Consider the following 26,035-nt stretch of genomic DNA (forward strand, 5'->3'; position numbering starts at 1 on the left):
CTAAAACAATGAGTAAAAAGGAGTGACAAGGGAATCAGAGGGCAAGCCTGGACTGAGCACTGTACTCACCACCGAGAAGATCACACGTACCTGCTGTGGGAAGCAACCCCACAGGCAGGGGAGGTGGGGGTATAAGCCATGCCAGACCTCTGTCACTCCTGTTTCTGTCTCTCATTTGTTGTCTTTTCCCTTCTGAGATACCAGCAAGATCATGTCCCAAATGCTACAGAAAGTATTACACGGAAAGGAACCAAAGTTCCTTTTTGTTACACACACCCATGTCAACAGCCACAGACCCACCCAAACTGAGTACCTGCAGGCAAAATGGGAAAAATATTGGATTAAAAAGAACTTAGGAAAAGTAGCAATACTTGGGGCATGGAATGTCCAAAAGGAGAGAGATGGATTTGTTTTACATTTGATCTTAGAGATATAGTCCAAGATTCGGTAAAAAGGCAATTAGTAAACAAAAAGGTGAAACCAGCACAGCAATCTAGCTCTGTATTAACCCCAAATTATATACTGCATCGCATTATAGGACTCCAAGCAGTTATAGAGGAGATAACAAACAAAGCTGCTCAGGCACTGGAATTAATATCGAGTCAGCAAAGCCAAACTATAACTGCAGTGGATTAAAATAGGTTGGCTTTAGACTATTTATTAGCTAAAGAATGGGGTGTACAGATTGTTGAAAATAGATGGCAATGAGGGCATCATCCTGGAAAAAACAAAGGATATCAGAAAAAATTATGACCCTGGCATCAGTCCAAAAACAAGCAAAGGGAAAATAATATTAAAAACTGACAGGTGGGGTAATGTATTGAGAATGGGATGGTGGAAGAAATTAGGATTCTTCCTTTTATGTGTTACAAGTGTTTTGATATTTCTTCTTTGTTTAATCCCATGTTTTATTTGATTACCAACAGAGTCCAAAGAATGCAAGAGGATAAGAAATATTGCTCAAGCCAAATGATTTATAAAGAATAAGAGGAGAGATTGTGACAAATGCATATTTATAATTGGCTTTTCGCGAGTGTTACAATGAATATTATATGTGTCATGTTAGAAAGTTTATGCTGTTCCATAGGATCTCAATTCCATATAATCCCAGTCCAGTTTTTCCCAGTCTATAGGCTCCCAGTTCCATATTTGATCCCAATCTCTAGTTGTTCCCTGTCCCTATTTGATCCCAGTCCATATTTGATCCCAGTCCCTATTTTATCCCAGACTATATTTGATCCCAGTCCATATTTGATCCCAGTCCCTAGCTGATCCCAGTCCATATTCTGAGGACGCTGGACTTCAGGACGGTTTGGGTGGATGGAGACGAGAGATCTCTGAAGGCTGCCCTTAGAATATCTGGTTTATTAGAGAGGGTGAAAGGCCCTGCTTGGAGTCACCAGACCTGACCCGTGGCAGGCCCGAGGGCGTGGGGGAAGGGAGAGGCAAGGGGTAGAGGGAGATAAGAGAGGATCCCAAGAGGATGTTCCAGGAGAGGGGCAATTCCAAGAGAAGGGAAGTTCCAAGAGAGCGTCTGGCTCCTCAGGGACTCCTTGTCAGGGGCTTCAAGGTGGGCTGGAACAAGACTCAGGCCAATGGGGTCTCAGACTCCTGATGCTTCAGGGGAGGGTTACAGGTGTGGGATGAACCGTACATTGGGGTGAGATCCAACAGTCCATTTGACCCTTGGACCTACCTGTAGGTAAGGGCATTGTTCAACCAGAAGGGGGGATTGTCTTCATCCTGGCTGTACGATTGTGTTCTACTTGTGCAGTAACTACGGTTTGGTATGTCACAACTTGTTACCATCTCAGTCTCTGTATTTTCTAAACCTTTTGCCAGGCAGTCATATTTATAAGGCTTTCCTATTTGATCTTCCCCAAGACATATGATCCCAGGCCATAGGATCCCAGTCCATATCTGACCCCTGTCCCAATTTTATCCCAGTCTATATTTGATCCCAGTCCATAGGATCCCAATCCACATCTGATCCCAGTCTCTATTTGAACACAGTCCATAGTTGATCCAGGTCTCCAGCTGATCCAAGTCCCTATGATATCAGTCCCAATTTGATCCCAGTCTGTAGGATCCCAGTCCCTATTTTATCCGAGTCCCTTGTTGATACCAGTCCATAGGATCCCAGTCCATGTTTGATCCTTGTCCATATTTGATCCCAGTTCAGTTCATTCCAGTCTGTAGGGCCCCAGTCCCTAATTTATCCCAGTCCTTAGTTGATCCTAGACCACAGGATCTCAGTGCATATTTGATCCCAATCTCTGGTTGATCCCAGTCTATATGGCCCTGCACACATTCCAGAGGTCTGGAATTTCAGCTCCCAGCCAGGAAAAGACATTCCCTTTGCCCTCGAAGGCAAAGCTCTTGAGAAGGGGCTGAAAGCCAAGTGGAGCAAAATCCTACAGAGACATTTCCCTGCTGGCCTCCATAACTTCAGCTCCTGAACTAAGAATTAAAATAATAATTGGGAAATAAAATAATTAAAAAATCAGGGCCAGGTCATTTGGGACAGAGGGGGCAATTAAATTAGAGGAGGATTCAATTAAATCAGGGAAGGATCTTTGGTGGTCCCTGAGCAAATTAAATTGGGGGAGGGTCTTTGGAGGTCCCTGGGTCAAGGGAGACACGGAGAGAGAAACAGAGCAGGCAAAGAGAGGTGGGAGGGAAAGGAGGACACAAACACAATCAGCTGAGAAGGTGGTGCCCTGAAAAACAGAACTGCCACGGACTGGGAATGAACGGCAAAGAAATCAGTAAGTCTGAAAGTTTTATTTGCTATCAAATACATCCCAGCCACCCAGCCCCACACAATCCCCATCCCACCACTCCAAATTGGGATCCCACTTCTCCCAGTCTCCTCCAAAACCCATCTCACCCTGGCAGCTGTGGATTCGAGTGAGTTTGATGTGGGATTGGGTTTTTTTGAGGTGGGAACAAGCAATTTGAGGTGGGATTGAGGCTCTGTGGGTTAAAATTCAGCTGTTTTCAGTGGGATGTGAGTGGTTTTGAGATGAAAGATCGATCCCTCTTGGCTCTTGGAGTACAGAGAGCTTGAGAAGAGAAAAAAATGAAGGTCAACACAAAAGGAGAAGCAGCCAGGTGTGTTCCCAACATGGATCACAGGGAATGTGGGTCACCAGGTCTGTGCCCAATGTGGGTTCTCCAGTGGGGGATGGAGTTTAGCTCTTCTCGCACTCGGGGCACTTGCAGGGCTTCCCTTACCGGTGCCTCCGTTGGTGTCGGGTTAAGTGAGAGTTCCTTGAGAATCTCTTCCCACACCGGGGACACTCGTAGGGCCTCTCCCCAGTGTGGATGCGCTGGTGCCTGAGAAGGTGGGAGTTCTGCCTGAATCCCTTCCCGCAGTTGGGTCAGCAGAAGGGCCTCTCCTCGGTGTGAACCCAATAGTGCTGGAGGAGACAGGAGCTGGTCTGAAACCTCTTCCCACACTTGGAACACTCGTAGGGCCTCTCCACAGTGTGGGTCCTCTGGTGCACGATCAGGCTGGAGCTCTGGCTGAAGCTCTTCCCACACTCCCCACACTCGTAGGGCTTCTCCCCAGTGTGGATCCTCTGGTGCACGATCAGGCTGGAGCTCTGGCTGAAGCTCTTCCCACACTCCCCACACTCGTAGGGCCTCTCCCCAGTGTGGATCCTATGGTGCACGATCAGCTCGGATCTCCACCTGAAGCTCTTCCCACACTCCGAGCACTTGTGGGGCTTCTCCCCATCATGGAGCTGCTCAGGGACCCCCAGCTCCGAGCTCTGGCTCCATCTCCGGCCGCCTCCCCGGCCCAGGGTGGGTCTTTCCCCCTCAGATCGCCGCGATCTGCGTTTGCAGCCCCTCCTCGTGCGGGATCTCTGGGGCTTTTCCTCCCAGTTGGGTTCCTGCGCCCTGGAGCCGCTCAAAACGGCCTCTTCCACCAGGTTTTGCCGCGGGGAATTGTCCTCCCTGCTCTCCATCCTCAGCTCCTGCCCTGGGGGAGGAAGGACAAGGAGAGGCTCTTCCTGTCGAGAGTTTAGCTGAAGAATGGCTGCGCAGCAAGGGACACGAAAGGGTTAAGTTGATAAGAGTGTGAGAATATGTGACTTGTAGCATGAAAAATATGCCCTTGAGAAACAGATGTCTCCTAACAACCTTGAGCATACAGGTGTCTCGTTAAAGATGAAATATTGCTTAGTATGCAGAAAAGTAATCAAGTATAAAGAAATAGGAACTGCAAGGCTTATCACAAAGAGATATATGTGTTAATAGAAAGGTAACCAATCCTGAGCTTCGCTTTTGCAATATGTATGAACTATTAGTGCTTGTATAAAGAAACTGTAATCGACTCCAATAAACTGAGACTTGCTGATCATGACAGCATGAAGCTTGTCTCCCGCGACACACTCACCAACATCTTCCTCTTCCTCGCAGCCTCCCAGGGGCTGGGAATGGGAAATCCTGGTTTGGGGAAAACAAGGGATGAGCACGATGCGTTTGAAGCTCCCTCTGCCCCACTCCATCTCTAGAAGTCCCTGCCCTCCTGGGCTCCATAAAAACCTCCCAAACACCGAGATCCAGCCCTGAAAAAGCCTCCCAGGAGCTCCCCGTCCCTGCTCCCTCCCCTTTGCTGTTCGGGGCTCCCCCCTGTCCCAGCTGCTGGGGTCACGCTTGGATTGGGGCTCCCCCTTCTCCTCGCTGCCTGCCCTCCCCAGGCTGCCGGGAGTCCCAGCAATCCCAAAAGCTCCCCCATCTTGGCTCTCCCCATTGAGGGGTGCCGGGGCTGTTTGGGCTCCCGGGCTCCCTTCTCCCCCTCTTCCCTGCTCTGGGCTGCCGGGGCTCCAAGGAGTCCCCCCAAGGAGACTTTTCCGCTCCGCTTTGCAGTTCTTCCTTCTCCAAACATCTCCCCAAAAAACCCAACGCAGGCACCCCCCAGGAGACCTGGCCCGAGCTCCCCCTCCCCGCTCACCTGCGGGATGGGGGGCGATGATCCCACAGGTGGGGGCTGCGAATTCAGGCAGGGCTGACCACGCGCTTCTCTCTGCTCTGCTCGATCTGCCTTTCTCGCTCCTCTTCCTCTTCCTGCCGCTCCTCTGCTTCCATCCCCCCTCTTCCTGCTCCTCCTCCCTAAGCCCACCTCCCGCTCCTCCTCCATCCCTGTTCTTCTCTCCCTGCCCTTCTTTCCCCCTCCTCCTGCTCTCTAACCCCACCGCCTTCTGCTCCCTCATCCCTCATCTTCCATCGCTCCTCCTCCTGTGTCCCGTCCCCTCCTGCCTGTCCTCCTTTATCCCTTCCCTTCCATCCCCCCTCCTCCTCCTCCTCCTCCTCCTCCCCCTCCTCCTCCTCCTCCCTAAGCCCACCTCCCGCTCCGCCTTCATCCCTCCCCCTCCTCTTCCCCGGCAGCGTTGGAAGGGACTGGGCTCTACCGGAATCCTACTGGGATCCTACTGGGAGTGACTGGGACTGTCCTGGTATCATACTGGGATCATACTGGAACCATACTGGGATCTAACGGGACTGTACTGGCTTTGCACAGACACCATAGTGCCCCACACAATCCCCGCTCCCGAAGGGCGAACCATGAGGGGAAAGGGGGCGAGGAAAGGGCGGGACCCTGAGGGGAAAGGGGCGGCTCAGGCCAAGGGCAGAACTGTGAGGGGAGGCTCTGTGAGGCGGCGCTCTGCAAACAGAACTGCCACGGACTGGGAATGAACGGCAAAGAAATCAGTAAGTCTGAAAGATTTATTTGCTATCAAATACATCCCAGCCACCTGTAAAGACGTTTATTTGTATTCCATGGACAGATACAAGTGAGATCTCTGTGGTTGCTCTTGGGGGATCAGTTTATTCAGGATGCAGAAAGGCCCTGCCTCGAGCTGCTAGACACAGCACGTGGCTGGGCCTAAGGTGATGGGGGAGGGGAGAGACAAAGAGGGGAGCAGGGACTCCCGGAGGACGCTCCAGGAGGAGAGGGGAAGATCCAAGAGGGCGTCCGGCCCCATGAAGACCCTTTGTCAAAGGGGGCTCCAGGGTGGGCTGGAACAGGACCTGGGCCAATGGGGTCACAGGCACCTGATGGTTCAGGGGAGGGTTACAGATGTGGGGTGAACCATACATTCTGGGGGGTGAGATGGAACAGTCCATTTGGCTTTTGGACCCCTCTGTAGGTGAGGGTTATTGTCCAGCCAGTAGGGGGCGTTATATTCGTCCTGGCTGTACTATTGTGGTTCTTAATCATATTTATCTACCTTTCCCAACATCTCCCCTGTTTTCACTGAACCATTTGAAATACTAAATATTGACTTAACAACTATTTTTTGCACACTTGGAGGTGTACAGGGTATTGTTATTAGAACTATACTTATTACTACTGGAACAGTCAAGCTTATTTTACAGAGTTCCTTTAGCTAAGGTGCAAGGCTCAAACCATTAAGTAAATTGTGTAGCTGAGATGGCCTTATTGTTATCAAATCACTGATTATAGTAGGGGAGGCATTGTCAGAATTTTTGGAAAAGGTCTTATAATTAAACGGGTTGAAAAAGGTTTGTTAGGGTTTGTGTTAGATATATAGGTGGTCTTAGAGCTTGCAGGCTTGGCTAAAGCTACTCGGCATTTGTCCTTGGTTGAATTACAAGTAAAACTTCAATACAAAAACTGAAACAGAAGAACAAAAACAACATGCACGCATTAAACGATAAAAAGTCCATTTTTCTCTCGATGACGCAGTGTGGTTCAGGTCTGGGTGCTGGCTTCTTGGCTTGTACTTGCAGAAGTACTGTCTGGTGTGGGGGTGTCAGCGGATTTCGGTGCATGGTAAGGCTTCACGTTCTTTCCTGGGACCCACTTAAGTCTTTGACCTGTAGAAACACAAGCAAAACCTTTTCCCCACGTTAGAAGACTGTGTGGACCTTGTATATGTCCTGAATCTAAGATTTTGAGTAAAGCTGGGGGGTGCCCTTTTATTTTTACTTTTTTGGTGTTCAGGAAATGTCTATAAATTGGGAGGCGAGGCTCTCCTGCAGAGCTACTTAGAAAATTGTGAGCATATAGAGCCTTATTCAACCTCTTTTGAGGTGTAGCCTGATCTACTCCCCCTTTCTTTAGATTTAAGATGCGTTTTAGGGTTTGGCGTGTTTTTTCTATGGTACCTTTTAACTGTGGTGTTAGATAGGAAAAGGAGATACCACTGTCCTTGAGTACTGGTAGGACTTCTTTCACCTCCTGAGAGGGGACAGCTGTTCGCTGACTGAATACCACTTGCATGGCTTGGGGATGCAGACTGTCGTCTTTGCAGCTATCATATTTGATTTCAAGGGAGTTTGTCAGTAGAAGATTGTTAGCACTTTGTTGAGAATTTGGTGAGATTTGGATAGAAAGGTTAGGGTTTGCAGGGGTAACATAGTTCTCTGTCTGTTCTTTGTTTGTCGAAGCTGCAGTCACATTGTTGACCTCACTTTGTGGATGCATGGTGTCTCTGTCAGGGTGCGGTGAGGAGCTGCTAGTGTGGGAGGCAGGGGCTGCTGCCAGCTGAGGCAGAAGAGCAGGAGGGGTGGAGCTCGTGGGCAGCAGCACCTGTGGGGAACCGGCATTTGTGGAAGGGTATCCTGTAGCTGTGGCTTTGGGTGCTGCGGCAGGCTGTAGATCCGGCAGAGGAAGGGATGCAGAGGAATATGATGATGTGTTCGGCAAACCAGGAAGTGGTGCCGGCGGCGGGGGGTTCCGGGGCTCTGCAGCCAGAGGCAGTGGCTGCGGCGCCGCAGGGGGGTGGGGGGGTGGGGACGCCGGGTTTGCGTCAGCTGGGGGGGCCGGCCGCGAGTCCAGGAGGCGGGCGGGCAGCGGGGGTACGGCGCCGGGTCACGGGGCGTCTCTGGGAAACGCGGGAGGTGTGGCGGCCGCGGGGGCGGGGTCCGGGCCGCGCGAGGGAGAGGAGGTGGAAGCAGGGGCAGGGTCTGGGCCGCGCGAGAGGGAGGGCATGGCCGCGGGAGTGGGGGCCGCCCAGCCCAGGGCTGGCGCCTGGCCGGCGTGTTCGCCGGGCCAGTGCGCTTCCGGGCGGGTCGGTTGGGCGGCCGCGGAGGCGAGCGTGTGCAGCGCCTGCAAAATCGCAGCTGACGTTTAAGATTGTGCTTGCAAAATAGCCATTGTTTGATTTTGTAAAAGTTCGGCTATAGTAGCCACCATAGCCGGGACAGGCAATGCTGGGGGGGCGGGCGGGGGGGAGGCAGGGCCCGCGGAGTAGTTTGGGGGGGAAGGAGGTGGCCGCAAGGGCGAGTTCTGGGTTGCGGGGGAGGGAGGGCGCGGCTGCGGCAGGGAGGGCTGCTCGCTCGAAAACCGCCGCGTCGCCAGCCGCCTCGCCGGCATTGTCACCGCAGCGTGGAGGGGGGGGTGGCCCGGCGGGGATTGTTGAGCCACGGCAGGGAGCGGTTTGGCTGCTATCAGCGGCTTTTGAGAAGCGCAGAGCTCTGCTAACACCCTATAAGCAGGAAGTAATTCGCAAGCGTATGGGTCCCGCCGTGAAATATCATTAAAAAGTGTATGTCCCACGGACTCCCAAAAGTCTCCACAAAACACAGCAGAGCGCTCGGCATTCGGGAAATTAAGTAAGATCCATTCTAGGAGTTTCCGTAGCTCTTTTTTAGGCAAATTACTGTTATGGCTACGTAAGAGGTGGTTAAGTTGCTTATAGAGATCTCGATCAGATGCAGAGTGGGATTGTCCCATTTTTAAACCAGTGTGGCTCACCTCGGTGTCGCAGGAGCGGGGTCCTCTGTCAGGTTCCGACGTTCACTGCAGTCGGTGCTGAGGACTTTCCGCGGGGGTCTCCTCAGAGCTCCGGTTTCGGTCGTCACTTAGGGACGGCTTCCGGTGCTCGGGAGCTCCAAACCCCCCTCAGAGCTTCAGCGCGGGCAGTGCAAAGCAGTGCTCGCCTGTGCTCTGTGCACGTGGCCGCGTGCCACGGCAAGTCTTCTCACAAAGCCTTGGGTCGCCGCGGAATCGCGGCGATCTCTTGTGCTCGGAGAATAATGGCCAGAAATCCTACAAGGGCTCTAAAAACTCGCTACTATGTAACGAGTCGCGGAGCTGTAGGATGGCTTCGGGACTTTTTATAGAGCTCCGGCTTTGTCGCTGCCTAGCAGCAAAATGCCGTGCTCGCGACAGCGATGGGGAGGAAATACCTGGTTATTTAGTTACTGTCCATGGAAAGGTGTCCTACAGGTAGAAAAGCTGGGAAAGCATCCAGACGGGTGCAGTTGCAGGTCACCGTGGGTTCGTAGTCGAAGTTGGGCGCCAGTCTGTAAAGACGTTCATTTGTATTCCATGGACAGATACAAGTGAGATCTCTGTGGTTAATCTTGGGGGATCAGGTTTATTCGGGATGCAGAAAGGCCCTGCCTCAAGCTGCTAGACACAGCACGTGGCTGGGCCTAAGGTGATGGGGGAGGGGAGAGACAAAGAGGGGAGCAGGGACTCCCGGAGGACGCTCCAGGAAGAGAGGGGAAGATCCAAGAGAGCGTCCAGCCCCCCGGAGACCCTTTATCAAGGGGCGCTCCAAGGTGGGCTGGAACAGGACCTGGGCCAATGGGGTCACAGGCACCTGATGGGTCAGGGGAGGGTTACAGATGTGGGGTGAACCATACATTCTGGGGGGTGAGATGGAACAGTCCATTTGACTTTTGGACCCCTCTGTAGGTGAGGGTTATTGTCCAGCCAGTAGGGGGCGTTATATTCGTCCTGGCTGTAATATTGTGGTTCTTAATCATATTTATCTACCCGTCCCAACAGACAGTTCTCTCCCATGGGAAGGAAAGCCCAGAGCCCCAGTGCTTCAGGGGCAGATGAGAAGCAGCCCTTGACATGCCAAGGTCACACGGACCTGTCAGGTGGCCCCCAGGTGGCCCAGCCAGCCAGACCTGTTCCATGTTCTCTTGGTTCCGTGGGACCCCACAGTGTCACAATGGTCTCCTTGGTTCCATCAGGCCCTGGAGTGTCACAATGTTCCCCTTGCTTCTGCAGTGTCACAATGGCCCCATGCTTCCATGAGGCCTTGCAGTGTCACAATGGCTTCGTGGTTCCACAGAGCCCTGATGTGTCACAATGGCCCCTGGGCTCCGTGTGCCCTCGCTGTGTCACAGCGGCTCCTCTGTGACACTGCGGCTGCACAAGGTCACCGTGGACCCTTGGTTCACTGTGGTTCTGTAGTGTCACCGTGGTGTCCTTGGACCCACATTGTCACAACTGACCCACGGTTCCATGAGGTTCTGTAGTGTCACTGTAGCAGTCAGAGGCCCTGCAAGGCCTCCCTGGCAGTCACTCACCTAAGATAAGAAATGCCTAAGTCACGGTGACGGGACCAAAGAAGCCCCTCTTCTGCATTCAGACCCTTCTTATCTCTCTGTAAGGATATTGGTTGTATTCTTCTCAACTCTGGCGACTGGACAATTTCTGACACCCCAGTACCCCATATAAACACCCATTTCTACCAAGTTTGCAGAAGAACTGTCACTGCATCCCTTCAGAGGAGCTGGCAATAAAGGACATCGCTGTGGAGCCACATACAGCCTTCTCTTCCTCTCTCTGTCCCTGTGTGTCTGCCAGAGGCACTTGTGAGCACAGAGCGAAATCACTGAGAGCTGAACTCACAGAGCTGAAATCACTCCAGAGGTGCTCGCTAAGTTGCCTGTGGCTGGGAGCTGAGCCGAGGGACCCAGACAGGCTGAGCCTGACAGCGCAGCGCTATCCGGACACCCACGGCAGCGGCAGCCCGGGGGTCAGATGGACCCCTGGGACCCCAGGCAGCATTAACCAGGAATGACTGGGATCACAGAGGAACCATAAAGGAAGTTACTGCAGTAATACTGGGACTGTCTGGGAGTGACTGGAATCATACTGAGTGACTTGGAGTGACTGGGACCTTACTGGGGGCAAATGGTACCATAATGAGAGTGACTGGGTTCATACTGGGATCATACTGGGAAGGACTGGAACCATACTGGGAGTGCCTGGAACTATTATAGGGGTGAATGGCAACACCTGGGAACATGCTGGGATCATGCTGGGATCACACAGGGAGTGACCAGGATGATACTGGGATCACACTGAGTGTAACTGGAAGTGAGTGGGACCATACTGGGGTGACTGGGAGCCACAGGGCCCATGCTGGGAGTGGCCTGGGGGGAGCTGGGGGAACTGGCCCAGCTGGGGCTCAGGGTTGTTCTCCCCCAGGGCTGCCCCGGGTCCTGCTGCCACACCTGGCCCCACAGAGCTGAGGGACAGGGCACAGCTGAGGGACAGGGCACAGCCAGGGAACACAGCCTGGCCGAGGGACACTGAGCCCCAGCACTTTGGGCTGTTGCCCTTGGGCTCCCAGCACAGGCCCAGGGGCAGAATCCCCTCCAGAAACTGTTGTTTGCTTTCAGCTCTGCTCTGGAACATTCCCCAGGAGCCCCTGCAGTGGCTGCAGCCCAGCTGGGTGCCCGGGGCCACCAAAGCTGCTCCGGCAGTGCCCTCCTGCCCTGGGCAGGGCACGGAACACCCAAGGAAAGGCTCCTGCTGGGCTCAGGGCAGGGACAGGGCACTCCCCTGGTGCTGCCACGGGCACAGCAGAGCCGGCCTGGGCAAAGGATTGGGATCAATGTCCCATGGAATCCCAGCAGGGATTACTTCTCATTGCACTGCTCTCGTTCGGTTGTCATCAATTCAAGTAATTTCCACATGGAATTCCCATGGCAGTGGGTTAGGGAGTAGGTCCATCCATGGAATTTTCACCTGACTGGGATGAGAGTGAGATCTGGCCATGGAAATTCCATGGCAATTCTTGCATTCCCAAGTTCCCCATTTCTGAATCCCCCATTCCCATAGGAATTGCCCTTCCCCTCCTACACCCACCATTGTGCTCCAGAGCCTCCTGACCATATGTGATGTATTTTGGGGGCCTTTCCACACAGGTGTGTCCCAGGTAATGCTTCATCTGCTCCACCATGATCCCTTTGTGTTCCCAGCACCTCTGGGATATCCAGACGGCAGTGTTGGACACTGCAAAGCTCCTGGATCCCAGCTGGAAGGAGATGAAATCCCAGCCCTCGTAGCCATACTGGTGGGATCCATGGATGCTCCATTGGACAGGAGGTCACAGCTGGAAACCCCCTGCACTGTGTGGAGACCTGGGAACAAGGAGAGAACAGACCCATGGAGTCGTGTCCCAGCCCCAGGGAGCCCCTTGGAGCTCCCTGGATTCCCATCCCAGCCCCACAGATCCCCCCCATCCCCAGAGATCCCATCCCAGCCCCTCAGAGTCCTCCATTCCCACAGATCCCAGCCCAGCCCCCGGCTTCCCCCACTCCCCCTGCTCTGGTTGTACCGGCCCCGTCTCCAGGTCACTGTCAGCCACGGGCCGGTTCCTGTCCTTGAGCAGGGTCTGGTTATCCCAATATCCCAGCTCTGGCTATCCCAATGTCCCAGCTCTGGCTGTCCCAATATCCCGGCTCTGGCTCTCCCAATATCCCAGCTCTGGCCATCCCAATATCCAAGGTCTGGCTATCCCAATATCCCAGCTCTGGCTATCCCAATATCCAAGGTCTGGCTATCCCAATATCTTAGCTCTGGGTATCCCAATATCCAAGGTCTGGCTATCCCAATAACCCGGCTCTGCTATCCCAATATCCCGACTCTGCTATCCCAATATCCAAAGTCTGGCTATCCCAATATCCCAGCTCTGGCTATCCCAATATCCCAGCTCTGCCTATCCCAATATCCCAGTTTTGGCTATCCCAGTGTCCCTGCTCTGGCTATCCCAATGTCCCAGCTCTGGCTATCCCAATATCCCAGCTCTGGCTATCCCAATATCCCAGCTCTGGCTGTCCCAATATCCCAGCTCAGCTCCCGCCCCCATCCCCGGTGTCTGTGCCTCCATCCGGCCCCGCTCGCTGCTGCAGCGCTCGCAGGGGGTCCCGTCCACGTCCCCCAAATTAAGGACTGGGGGACTCCCGGGCCGGGCTCCAACAGTGCCCTTCCAGGAACTGCAGGGAGTGGAGAACTGGGGGGACACAAAGATTTGGGGGAGCTGAGGGGGCTGAGAGTTTGGGGTTCCATGGGGTCCACAGGCCAAGGAAAAGGGGGACATGAAGAGCAGGCAGAGCTGGGGAGGAGGTTCAGGGGCTGAGAGCCAAGGAAAGGGAGGGGGTGTCCAGGGAATCCTGTGCCCAGGAAACGGGGTGCCAGGGCTCCTGAGTGTGAGGAAAGGAGGAGCTGGGAGCTGGGAAAGGCAGGAATGGGGGCCCAGGGGTCCCAGGTCAGGGAAAAGGGTGGGACTGGGGGTTGGGAGAGGTGGGGAAGGGAACATGTTGTGTTGGTGGCGGATAAGGGGGTGCAGGGGGGTCTCACTGCCGGGCAAAGGGGTAAAAGGGTGTCTTGTTTCTCAGGAATGGGGGTGCAGGGGGGGTCTCAGGGTCACGGAAATGGGGGGGCAGCGATGGAGAGGTAGAAGGGAGTTCCAGGGGTCCTTGAGCCCAGGAAAGGGGAGTCCAGGGTTTCCCAAAAAGGGGTACAAGGTTGGGGACACCCGGGGTGTTCGGGAAGGGGGAGTTCAGAGGGTCTCTGGTTTTGCACAAAGGTGGGGCTGGGGGCTGGGAAAGGCAGGAATGGGGGTCCAAGGTGTTCCAGGATCAGGCACACGGGAAATCTAGAGGCTGGGAGCAGGGAAAAGGGGAGCAGAGGGCCCTGATGTCCCACCATGCTCCCACCATGTTCCCAGTCACTCCAGTTGTCCTCAATTGCTTCCAGCCTGATCCCAGTTGCTCCAAGTAAGATCCAGTAGGATCCCAGTTGCCCCCAGCATGCTTTCAGTTGCTTCCTGTTCTCCCCAGTGTGATCCCAGTTGCCCCCAGTTGTCCCTTGTATCAACCCCATCACTCCCCATATGATCCCAGTTGCTCCCAGCATGGTCCCAGTCATGCCCAGTTGTCCCCGGTGTAGACCCACTCACTTCCACTCGCTCTCAGTTCTCCCCAGCATGGTCCCCGTTGTTCCCAGTGTGTTCCCAGTCACCCCAGTAAGGTTACAGACATCCCCAGTAAATCCCAGTTGCCTTCAGCATCTCTGTGGTCATTCCCAGACACTCCCAGTGATCCCAGTAAGGTGCTTGTTATCCCAGTATGATCTCAGTCATGCCCAGTATGTCCCAGTTGTCTCCAGCCTGCATCCAGTCATTCCCAATTCCTCCAGTTTGCTTGCAGCATGATCCCAGTTTTTCTCAGTTGCTCCCAGTAGCCCAAAGTGGGATCCCAGTTGCTTCCTTTCATCACCAGTATGAGCCCAGTAACCTCCAGTATGATCCTTGTCACATGCCAGCACTCCCAGTATGGTCCCAGTATAATCCCAGTAACTTCCAATCACTCGCAGTATGGTCCCAGTTGCCTCCAGCTACATCAACCCAGTCAATCCCAGTATGATGCCATTTGCTCCCATAGTGCTCCAAGTTGCTCCCAGTCACCCCCAGTACAGGGATGCTGTGCATGGTGTGTTCCCAGTCACTCTCAGACACTCCCAGTATTAGTCCAGTCCCTCCCAGTATGATCCAGAGATGACGCCAGTGTGCTCCCAGTCAGTGCCAATATGAACCAGTTGTGCTCCACATGGTTCCAGTTGCCCCTTTCACCCTCACTGTCCTTCCCAGTCTCTCACAGTGTCCCCCAGTTCCTTCCAGCATATTCCCACTCACTCCCAGTTCCTTCCAGCGCGATCCCATTTGCTCACAACCACTCCCAGTCAGCCTCAGTGTCGTGGCACTCACTGCCAGTATGATCCCTGTCACCTCCAGCATGATCCCAGTATAAGCCCAGTCGTTTCCAGTCATCCCCAGCAGGCACCCAGTGACTCCCAGTTCCTCCCAGTTGCTCCTAGCATGATCCCAGTTGCTCACAGCTGCTGCCAGTCACCCTCATCATGCTCCCAGTCACTCCCAGTATATCCCATTTGCCCCCAGCATGGTCTCAGTCGGCCCCTGTAGGCTCCTACTCTGTGTCAGTATGATCCCAGTACGATCCCAGTCTCCCTCAGGGTGACTGCAGTCTGCCCTGGCACGGGCCCAGCTGCTCCCAGTATGATTCCAGTACAATCCCAGTACAAACCAGTCCTTCCCAGTGCTGCCACTCCTGGCATCCCCGAGCCCTCTCTGTGTTCCCCCCTCCTGATCTCCTGAGAGGAGCCCCAAGGGCCGGCAGTGCCCAGGCAGGGTCCCCAGGCAGCCCCAGTTTGGATGTGCAGCCCCCAGTTTGCCCAGTTTGCCTCTCCTTTGGCCCGGGCCGGGCTCCCCGCTGGAACAGCGGCTGGGAGCAGCCGAGAGTCCCGCGCTGCCCATCCCGACCTGTCCCGGCTCCATCCCCGCTCCTGCCGCGGGCTGCCGGGGCTGCGGGAACGGGAACCGAGGGTGTCGCTGCTGCTGGGGGAGGAGGAGGAGGGAGGGAAGGGCAGGGATGAAGGAGGAGCTGGAGGTGGGGATGGGGAGGAGGAGGAGGGGGTATGGAAGGGGAGGGATGGAAGAGGAGAAGGAGGTGGGGACGGGACACAGGAGGAGGAGGAGGAGCGATGGAAGATGAGGGATTGTGGTAGATAGGGACAGGCGAAGCGGAAGATCACGGAATGTCACGGAAAGATAGACCCCTTCCCCCCCTCTCTCTCCCCTGCTTATCTGCTAACCCCAGGAGTCAGAAAAGAATGTAGCCACACCTGTCCTGGTAAAATTCCACTACCCACTATCCTCCGAGACCCCAAACCCCCCTCTGACGTAGCAAAGTCTCCTAAACCTATATAAACCCACGAAATAGGATAATAAACGCTTTTCAACCGTCTGCCATATTGGTATCTGCGTGTGTTGATTAGCCCGAGTGGCTTGGACGAGACCAGGCTGCCGTGCTGCCATCTGAACCAGGTCCTTGGTTGTCTTTCATAAAGGCAACATACTGGTGCCGAAAACCCGGGACAAAAGAAGAAAAATTTGCCCGGCTGACGGGTTTCACCTGGACAGAAGCAGCGGCCAGGACGGTGGGACCGTACCCAGGCGTAGGGGAGACGTCCCCGGACCCGCGAGCGTCATAGGCAGCGTCGCATGGGTCGTAAGTATGAAGCAATGGAATATCGCGTTTAAGCTCAGGGACTTTTATCTTGCTATAGCAAGGCTGCCTGGGCTTGGAGCAGCCGAATGCTCAGTGGATGCCATGCATCTGGGAATATGGGAACAGTATACAGCCACGCTAGCCGGAGAGGCAAAATCCTCAGGCGAAAGCGTTACGGCACGGGGCAAAGTAAAAGAAACCCCGCGCAAAGCAATAGAAAAACAAAAGACGCAGAATGCAGCGCGCACGTGTTTATTAGTCAAACCCGAGCTCAGGGGGGGGGGCGAAAGCGCAGACCGTCCCTGAGGAGGGTCCACCCGGGACCGGAGACCCGAGAGAACTCAGCGCGACAACCCCTTCCCCGGATCAGAGCGCAGCCCGGCCCCGCCGCAGAGCTGAGCCCAGCCCAGCCCGGCAGAAGCAGCGCTGCCGCCGGAGCGGCGCGTTTCAAGCGGCGCGGCCCCGACCCCGCCGGAGCGCGCTCCGAGCAGCGCGACTCCGCTCCCGCCGGAACCCAAGCCCGCCCGCGGCTCCGTGCCGCTTCCCCGCCAGCGCGCCGAGCGGAGCAGTGCCGAACCCCGCCGCACAAGCCCCCCGGGACACCCCCGCCGCAGAAAACCCCCGGGACACCCCCACCGCGAAAAACCCCCGCGAAAACCCCGCCGCAGAAAAACCCCGAGAAGCCGCCGCTTCCCAATCCGTCCCGCCGCCGGTCAGAGATCCGCGGTCAAAGGCGCAGCCGCGCGCGGGGCGCTCTTGGCGAGAGCCGGCGTGAGAGACCGGAGTCGCAGGGGCCACGGCTCGGGGAGAATCCCCGGCCGCGCGGCCACGCGGTCGCTTTGAAAATGGCGCCGAATGCCGCGGAGGGGGGCGGAGCCCGGGCGGTCCCGGCGCGAAAACTCGGACACCGCGCGACTTCAAGTGCGCGCGCGCGCGGGAGAAAGGGGCGGAGAGCGGCTCGGGACACAGAGCCAATCAGCAGCCGCGCCGGGAGCCGCCACCATATAAGGCAAAAACCACCCCCCGCAGGGGGCGCGGCGAGCCGGGGGGGCGGGAGCGGCGCCACCCCCGCAGGGTGGAGCGAGCCCGGGGCCGAACAAAACGGCGCGGAGCCCCGGAAGTACGCTGGCATTTCATTTCCGGCGCGGAGCCTGGCAACAGCTCTACCGACCCCTCCGAGCCGGCGGGAGCGCGCGGGCGGGGGGGGAGCGCGCGGGCGGGGGGGGAAGAGCGCGCGCGGACGAACCCAGCCCCCTCCCACCGCAAGCGGCGCGCGTGCCACAGGGTCAGCAAGAGACGCCCCCGATACGGGACCCCGGGGTAGCCCTGGCTATGAAAGTGAGGAGAAAGCCCCCGGGGATGTAGGGAACGTGCTGCCTCTGTGGCAGTCAGAACCCCCATGTGGTGAGACCATGAGAGCCACTGCTGCACACCACTGCTAACAACCGAACTTGACCCTCAAAACAAAACTAATGAGAAGCTATGAGTTCTGTTTGCAGGGCACGCTTGTGAACCATCCCAGTAACACACACACCCCTGCTCCAGAAAGAGATAACAGACCACCAAACTGCCAGACAACACCTGAAAATTCCACGGTGGTAAGATCCAAACATGCACAGTGTCTTTCCTCATGCAATTTTACTGTTACAAGCTTGTAGCCAAAGAAACAAGCTAGCCCAAGCCACTACCCTCATCAGCTATTTGAGTCGTGCAACAAGTAACAAAGTGCTCAAAAAAGTCACCATAATAAATACCCCATCCTTCGTGTTCCATATAGCCAGCCTGTTTAGAAGCTATTTTACTAACCCTAAATGAAACCAAATCAAACCTGACTAACCCATATTAATTTTGCTATAATATTAAACCCCCTTTTTCTACAAAATCATTGCTTTAAATACCCCCTTCAATTACTCCACAGCCGGTGTCCCCCACCAGTGCAAGTAAAACACTCCCCACAGAAGACCAACAAATAAATAGTCCCATCCACATTTAAAATGTAAGTTTGCCAAAAACCCAGAGTAAATCCTTATATGTTCCTTGCCAAGTTTAATAACTCTATCAATTTCTGTGTTCAAGTTCTAATTGTTTCTAAAGTCCTGCATCACTCAGACGAAAAGATATACCATCTTCTCGAAGAACCTAACAGACTCCACAAAAGGGAAATCATCACAGGTATAACTATCGCAATGCTGCTCGGCCTGGGAGCAGCTGGCACCGCCACGGGCGTCTCAGCCATCGCAACCCAGCAACACGGACTCTCCCAGCTGCAAATGACCATCGACGAGGACCTGCAGAGGATCGAGAAATCCATCTCCTATCTGGAGAAATCAGTCTCTTCACTTTCAGAAGTAGTTTTACAAAATAGGCGGGGACTTGACCTTTTGTTTATGCAGCAGGGAGGATTGTGTGCAGCTTTGAAGGAGGAATGCTGCTTTTATGCAGATCATACAGGAGTCGTTAAAGACTCCATGGCAGAACTCCGAGACAGACTGGCTCAGAGAAAGAGAGACAGGGAGACCCAGCAGAGCTGGTTTGAATCCTGGTTCAATCAATCACCTTGGCTCACCACTTTAATTTCCGCCCTGGTAGGTCCACTGGCAATACTGCTTTTGGCTGTTACCATAGGACCATGCCTGCTGAACAAACTAGTCTCGTTTGTTCAAGCCCGTCTGGAAAGGGCAAACATTCTGTTCGTAGGCCACCAACAAATGCTATAAACCAAAAAACTGCAAACACAGTCAGTAGCTAAAGCCTTCAGCACCTGCCTTAAAAAATCTACCCTGATCTACTAAACCACCCTTTCCTTAACAAGTTACAAGTCTGTACCTCACTCCAATGCCTCTATCTACAACTACCTCATTTTGTATATGATAAGGAGGGGGGAGGTGTGGTAGATAGGGACAGGCGAAGCGGAAGATCACGGAATGTCACGGAAAGATAGACCCCTTCCCCCCTCTCTCTCCCCTGCTTATCTGCTAACCCCAGGAGTCAGAAAAGAATGTAGCCACACCTGTCCTGGTAAAATTCCACTACCCACTATCCTCCGAGACCCCAAACCCCCCTCTGACGTAGCAAAGACTCCTAAACCTATATAAACCCACGAAATAGGATAATAAACGCTTTTCAACCGTCTGCCATATTGGTATCTGCGTGTGTTGATTAGCCCGAGTGGCTTGGACGAGACCAGGCTGCCGTGCTGCCATCTGAACCAGGTCCTTGGTTGTCTTTCATAAAGGCAACAGGGATGAGGGAGCAGAAGGCGGTGGGGTTAGAGAGCAGGAGGAGGGGGAAGGAAGGGCAGGGAGAGAAGGGCAGGGATGGAGGAGGAGCGGGAGGTGGGCTTAGGGAGGAGGAGGAGGAGGAGGAGGGGGGATGGAAGAGGAGGAGCGGCAGGAAGAGGAGGTTGAAAGGCGGATGGAGCAGAGCAGAGAGAAGCGCACGGTCAGCCCTGCCTGAATTCGCAGCCCCCACCTGTGGGATCATCGCCCCCCATCCCGCAGGTGAGCGGGGAGGGGGAGCTCGGGCCAGGTCTCCTGGGGGGTGCCTGCGTTGGGTTTTTTGGGGAGATGTTTGGAGAAGGAAGAAGTGCGAAGCTGAGCGGAAAAGTCCCCTTGGGGGGACTCCTTGGAGCCCTGGCAGCCCAGAGCAGGGAAGAGGGGGAGAAGGGAGCCCGGGAGCCCAAACAGCCCCGGCACCCCTGAATGGGGAGCGCCAAGAGGGGGGAGCTTTTCGGATTGCTGGGACTCGCGGCAGCCTGGGGAGGGCGGGCAGCAAGGAGAAGGGGGACCCCCAATCCAAGCGTGACCCCAGCAGCTGGGACAGGGGGGAGCCCCGAACAGCAAAGGGTAGGGAGCAGGGACGGGGAACTCCTGGGAGGCTTTTTCAGGGCTGGATCTCGGTGTTCAGGAGGTTTTTATGGAGCCCAGGTAGCCAGGGACTTCTAGGGATGGACTGGGACAGAGGGAGCTTCCAACTCAACATGCTCATCCCTTGTTTTCCCCAAACCAGGTTTCCCCACTCCCAGCCCCTGGGAGGCTGCGAGGAAGAGGAAGAGCCTCTCCTTGTCCTTCCTCCCCCAGAGCAGGAGCTGAGGATGGAGAGCAGGGAGGACAAATCCCCGCGGCAAAACCTGGTGGAAGAGGCCGTTTTGAGCGGCTCCAGGGTGCAGGAACCCGACAGGGAGGAAAAGCCCTGGAGATCCCGCACGAGGAGGGGCTGCAAACGCAGATCGCGGCGATCTGAGGGGGAAAGACCCACCCTGGGCCGGGGAGGCGGCCGGAGATGGATCCAGAGCTCGGAGCTGGCGGTCCCTGAGCAGCTCCATGATGGGGAGAAGCCCCACAAGTGCTCGGAGTGTGGGAAGGGCTTCAGGTGGAGCTCTGACCTGATCGTGCACCAAAGGACCCACACTGGGGAGAGGCCCTACGAGTGTGGGGAGTGTGGGAAGAGCTTCAGCCAGAGCTCCAGCCTGATCGTGCACCAGAGGATCCACACTGGGGAACGGCCCTATCAGTGTTCCAAGTGTGGGAAGGGGTTTACGAGGAGATGCCATCTCTTCCTGCACTATCAGAGTCACACAGAGGAGAGGCCCTTCTGCTGCCCACACTGCGGGAAGGGATTCAGGAACAACTCCCACCTCACCACGCACCGGCGCATCCACACTGGAGAGAGGCCCTACAAATGTTCCAAGTGTGGGAAGAGGTTTCAGACCAGCTCCCATCTCCTCCGGCATTATCGGGTTCACACAGAGAAGAGGTCCTTTCACTGCCCCGACTGCGGGAAGGGATTCAGGAAGAACTCACACCTCACCATGCACCGGCGCATCCACACTGGGGAGAGGCCCTACAAATGTTCCAAGTGTGGGAAGAGGTTTCAGACCAGCTCCCATCTCCTCCAGCACTATCCGGTTCACACGGAGGAGAGGCCCTTCCGATGCCCCGACTGCGGGAAGGGATTCAGGCACAACTCCACCCTCATCCAGCATCGCCGCATCCACACCGGGGAGAGGCCCTACGAGTGTGGGGAGTGTGGGAAGAGCTTCACCCACAGCTCCAGCCTGATCAAGCACCAGAGGACCCACACTGGGGAGAGGCCCTACGAGTGTTCTGAGTGTGGGAAGGGGTTTCAGACCAGCTCCCATCTCCTCCAGCACTATCCGGTTCACACAGAGGAGAGGCCCTTCCGCTGCCCCGACTGCGGGAAGGGATTCAGGGAAAACTCAAAACTCATCCAGCATCGCCGCATCCACACTCGGGAGAGGCCCTACGAGTGTCCCCGGTGTGGGAAGAGATTCTCACACAGCTCTAACTTGACCAAACACCAACGGAGGCACCAGTAAGTAAAGCCTGGGAATCTCAGGAAAACGGGAAACTGGACAAGACAAACGCACATCCAATCAATATGATTAATGCAACGTTCTCCGTTTATTCACGATAAGGCGGTAGTTTATATAAGCTTCCACATAGTTTACAGAAACAAAGACACTCTGATTGGTAGGCTAACATTGTTTTCCTTTTCCTTAAAACGGCCTACACTTTACACCATAAAACCTATACTAGTTCACACCCAGTGGTCCCCACAATACCTTAAGACTATTTTCTATCTGCGCCACAAACTCTGAATTTCTAACTGCGTCAGAGGCTTTGAAGGCCCCACCAGGCCTCAATCTGAGGCCTAGCCTGGAGTAGCTCAACTTTCACAATTCATGCCCTCTTTCTCTCAAAAATGCTGCAACAATTCCCTCTTTTTTCTTTTTGAGCTACTCAGGCTAGAGTGAAGGCGCAATGAACTAATTTTTGCACATACTGTCTTCGACCCAGCCAGAAAAACCTGAAGAATTGAGCCAGTTATCAAATGAAGTGTCCATTTGGAGAACACTGCGTTTGGCTCGTTGAGTCTTCTGAGGCAATTCGAGAACCTGATGTATGGTGGGAACAAAAAGCGTCAACCTACCGATATAACATGGGCCTCCCCTAGCATTCTGAGGGACTGCTGACCAGGCTCGGTCTCCACAAATGAGGAACGTTCCTGGGGGCAGTTTTTCCTGCACTACCTCTTGGAGTCGAATTGTTACAATATTCTGAATAGTTGTAATACAATGGTGATCTGGGAGACAACCAAGTGTCGTCATCTGTCAATTTTCCACCTTCCCGAGTTGGTTTGGTAGCATAAGATCCAAATATCAAACAGTAATTTCCTGGGACAGAACCCAAAAGACCAAATTCTTGAAAACTGTCATCAGTAAATTTAAGGTTTTGCACAAATGCAACAGCTTGCGCTCCCAGAGTGCTATTTAAATTTATTTGAGCTCGGGTCCAAGTTTTGAACTCTGCAATGGGACCCAACGAGACTTCAATTAAACAAGTATAAAATAAAAACATTGAGGCCCACCACATTCTTCTCAGGTTCTTGAATGCCCTGTCTAACATGAAAGAAACAATCTTAATTCTAAACATAAACTATAACTTCTAATAAACTAACTTCTAATAAATCTAACTTCACACTTATAATATTTCAACTTATTTTTCTGTACTTCTACAAAATTAATTTTCATCAGAACTGGATTCATCAGGGATGTTCCAGGCAAACTGTTGTTGTTCACGTTGTTATCACTGCGGGTTGATATCTTTTTCATCTATTTTTAAAATTCTGTTTCTGCCTTTTCGTATCAATGCAGCAAGAGCATCTGTCCTGTCCATCACACGACTTCTTGGTTGGATGGGTAAAAACACTCACTCAAGTAGAATTTCTGCTGATCCACATTGGGACCTCCCTCTTTTTCTTTTGCCATTGAAAGACAATGGCAAGATGAACAGAAAAATCACAGGCATTACTAAAACTTATTAAAACTTAGCAAAAAAAATTCTATAACATCATTAAAAACACACTTATAAAAAAAAACTCAAAGCCCACGATCTTCTGTGGGTGAAACACAAATCTTTGCACAATCCACTTTTGCTGTGCATCCTCTGATCCACTTGTGGAGAGATCAGTGCCCTCTTGCAATTGATAAGTTCCACATTCTTCACTGAAATCCATCTAGATTCTGCACCTGTTAAAACACAAACAAACCCAACACCCCCACTGGGACTGGAGGGTCCTCTCTCAATTCTGTTCCCTAAAACTTGCATGAAGAAATGGAAATATCAACATCTTTGTTATAAACATGAAAAAACATTAAGAACAAAACAATGCACATAGTAAAGAAACTAACAACAAATAAAAATCAATCAAATAATACACAATCAATATTACACATAAAATCACAGTTACCAAGTGCTACACTATCAAATTGTCATCCCAGAGTCTGCAGCAGCTGAAAAACCTTAAAACAACAGAGATTTGGATAAAACATGTCCGGATCATGTCTCTCCAAACTCCCTTTGAGGCTCAGCTGTCCTGTATGGTGAAATTGTCAAGCCAAAAGGACTTGAATACTTTTTTGATGCAGAAAACACCTGGATCAATCACACCATCCACGTAGAGCCAGTGCCTGGCCAGAGCTCAAACTCTAATTGGAGGATATGTTTAAAACAAAAGTCTTAAAAATAACAGTTATAAGTGAAAAACCTTATTATTAAAAATTTATCAAAACATCAAATGATTGAACCTGTTTAAAATTTCTTTTTAAAACAAAAATTCTCCAAATACAACAAACCTTTTCTTCAAAAATCTGAAAATTTGAAGTTTGAAATCTTGAACCAGAACTTGGACTATAAATTTTTAAAAGAAGATGAACTGCAGCTGCATAGAAAATTGGATAAAGAAAACACATGAGTAGTTAAAAAAATCAAACACACAGGATCCTGAAAAACACATCTTACAATCAAGCACCTAAAAAAAAAAAAACCCAATAAAACATATGAAAACTGACTGTAAATATTAAAACAACACCTCAATACCTTAACATCTTAATAATAATTCTTATCACAAAAATCAGACAACTTACATTATATGATCAGCCTATCAACAAGAAATGTTTTAAACAGTTTAAAACAATTTTGTCAAAGCATTCATATAACATTAGTAACAATCACTACTTATCTTATCATTACCTACAAAAACTGGACAATTATTATTTATCTTATTATCTATAAAAACTCAAAAACAGAAATTGTGAACTCAATGCCGACATTCCATCTGACTGACTTTTCTCAAATCTTTGTTTCCAAAGACATTTTTAGCAATTAAATCATTATTAACATTTCTATCTTTTTTTTTTACAGTAATTTTCATCCACATTGTATTTGAAATAACTTTGATTTGCATAATGTCTATCCTTCTAGGTATCATGGAAAACACTCAGTATTGCTATACTTTTTCATTACGTCTTCTGTCTCCTTGTGTTGCTGCTTGATAAAGCAGCTGCAATGATGTGTCCTTGTTGTTGAATTGCATCCTGGATTGCAGCGGTGAATGCCGCAGCTTGGTTGCTCTGTTCTGCGCGTGTGGCTCTGACAAGCATCTCATCGACTGGACAGCCCTGAGGAAGGGTGGCTAGGATGGTTCTGGTGGGTGGGTTAGCATTCTCAAAAGCAAGGGATCGGAATAAATGTTCCTGAACGTCTGGTGGCACGTCAGGTGCATCCTTTAAAGCAGCTGACAGCCTATCAATAAATTGTCCAAATGGTTCAGTGGCTCCTTGCTTTATGGTGGCATAGGATGCTGACTTTTTCTTGTCTGGTACCAAAAGCAAAGCTTGATGGGCCAATTGCTGTGACAATTTATGTATTTCAACAGGAAAGGTAAGTTGCACCTGATTGGTTGCATATGGTCCCTGCCCAGTCAGCATATCTGGCTGGACTCCATAAAAGGGGTCCCCCACAGTTGTGTGTTTGTTGGCCTCCATTCCCTTTCAAACATGAGGAATTGAGAAGGTGTCAGAAGCAGGGATGCAATGTTAGATGAATCACCAGGACAAAGCACATCTGCTGTGAATATATACTGAATGATGTTCCTGGCTGCTTCTGATCTGATCCCATAAGCGGTGACTGTCTGCTTAGCTGATTGTAGGATTTTCCAGTCATGGGGCTCCCAGATGGCATTCCCATTAGACACTATGACAGGACAAGCCAGGGAGCTGGCAGCTTTCCAGTCACCGTCTAAAAGAGCATCTTTCACAACTGACGCCCATCGGGACTGCAAGGGATTTTTTAAAACTGCTGGCGATGCCAATTGCTGGCCAGTGGGAGGTTCCACTGGTGGAGCCTGACGATTTGAGAGGGTGGCAAGGCGGGCTATTTCTTTCTGTAACGTATTTGGTCTTTGTATCTTGTTCTGTGATCGCGTGTCCCTGCTGCAATTGACAACAGAGAGGTCCGGTTCTGAGTCATCAGAATCTGAGCTCGGTGAGAGAGGGCAGCGCAGCGCTACCGTGGTGGAGTGAGAACTGGCATTTTAAGGGTTCTGCTCTGGTGTTGTCTGGGTGGCTACTTCTGCCACTCCGCTAGCATTGGGGTGCCCAGCCCCTCTAAGCCGCGCCAGGCTGCTGGCCGCGGCCGCCGCCGCCGGCGGGTATCGGCGAGCCGCTCCTCTGCGTTTGCACGCACCGGTGGCAGCCGCCGCCGCTGCCGCTGCGGGGGAGCGCGGGGCCGGCGCCGCCTCGCTCCCGTCTCCGCCCTGGTCTCTGCCTTGATCTCCGCCCCCGAGTTCTTCCTCCTGACTCAGCCCTGTTTCGTCACCAGCTCCGCCTGCCTCCTCAGGTGTCTCCCTGCCTCCCGAGGGACCCGGGAGGGTCACTTCCTGGTCTGCCGCATTTCGCGGAACCGCTGAGCTGTTAACATCCGCTGCTCGCGAGCACACTTCCGTTCCGGGCGCGGCCGCATCCCCGCTCCGTCTCGCGCCGGCCGGCCCCGCGCCGCCTGGCTCTGCGTTTCCCTCCAAACGAGCAACAACATCTCTGACAGAGGGGCTGACTGGAGCTTTCTGCCCTCGC

At 53.1% G+C, this 26,035-nt stretch overlaps 2 protein-coding genes across 2 annotated transcripts in view; one reads left to right on the plus strand and one right to left on the minus strand.

The window, feature by feature from the left end:
• LOC140680256 (uncharacterized) overlaps window positions 1-26,035 on the minus strand; it is a 1,118,524-nt gene that overhangs the window by 820,580 nt on the left and 271,909 nt on the right. The window contains exon 8 of the mRNA XM_072919758.1: window positions 3,510-3,666. Within this exon, the coding sequence (XP_072775859.1) occupies window positions 3,510-3,666 (157 nt within the window). The remainder of the gene's footprint in view (window positions 1-3,509; window positions 3,667-26,035) is intronic.
• LOC140680875 (uncharacterized) overlaps window positions 1-26,035 on the plus strand; it is a 490,116-nt gene that overhangs the window by 244,114 nt on the left and 219,967 nt on the right. The window contains exons 6-7 of the mRNA XM_072919759.1: window positions 20,420-20,604; window positions 20,857-21,222. Of these exons, the coding sequence (XP_072775860.1) occupies window positions 20,420-20,604; window positions 20,857-21,222 (551 nt within the window). The remainder of the gene's footprint in view (window positions 1-20,419; window positions 20,605-20,856; window positions 21,223-26,035) is intronic.

The sequence above is a fragment of the Taeniopygia guttata genome, chromosome 30, assembly GCF_048771995.1.
Source record: "Taeniopygia guttata chromosome 30, bTaeGut7.mat, whole genome shotgun sequence".
Lineage (NCBI taxonomy): Eukaryota > Metazoa > Chordata > Aves > Passeriformes > Estrildidae > Taeniopygia > Taeniopygia guttata.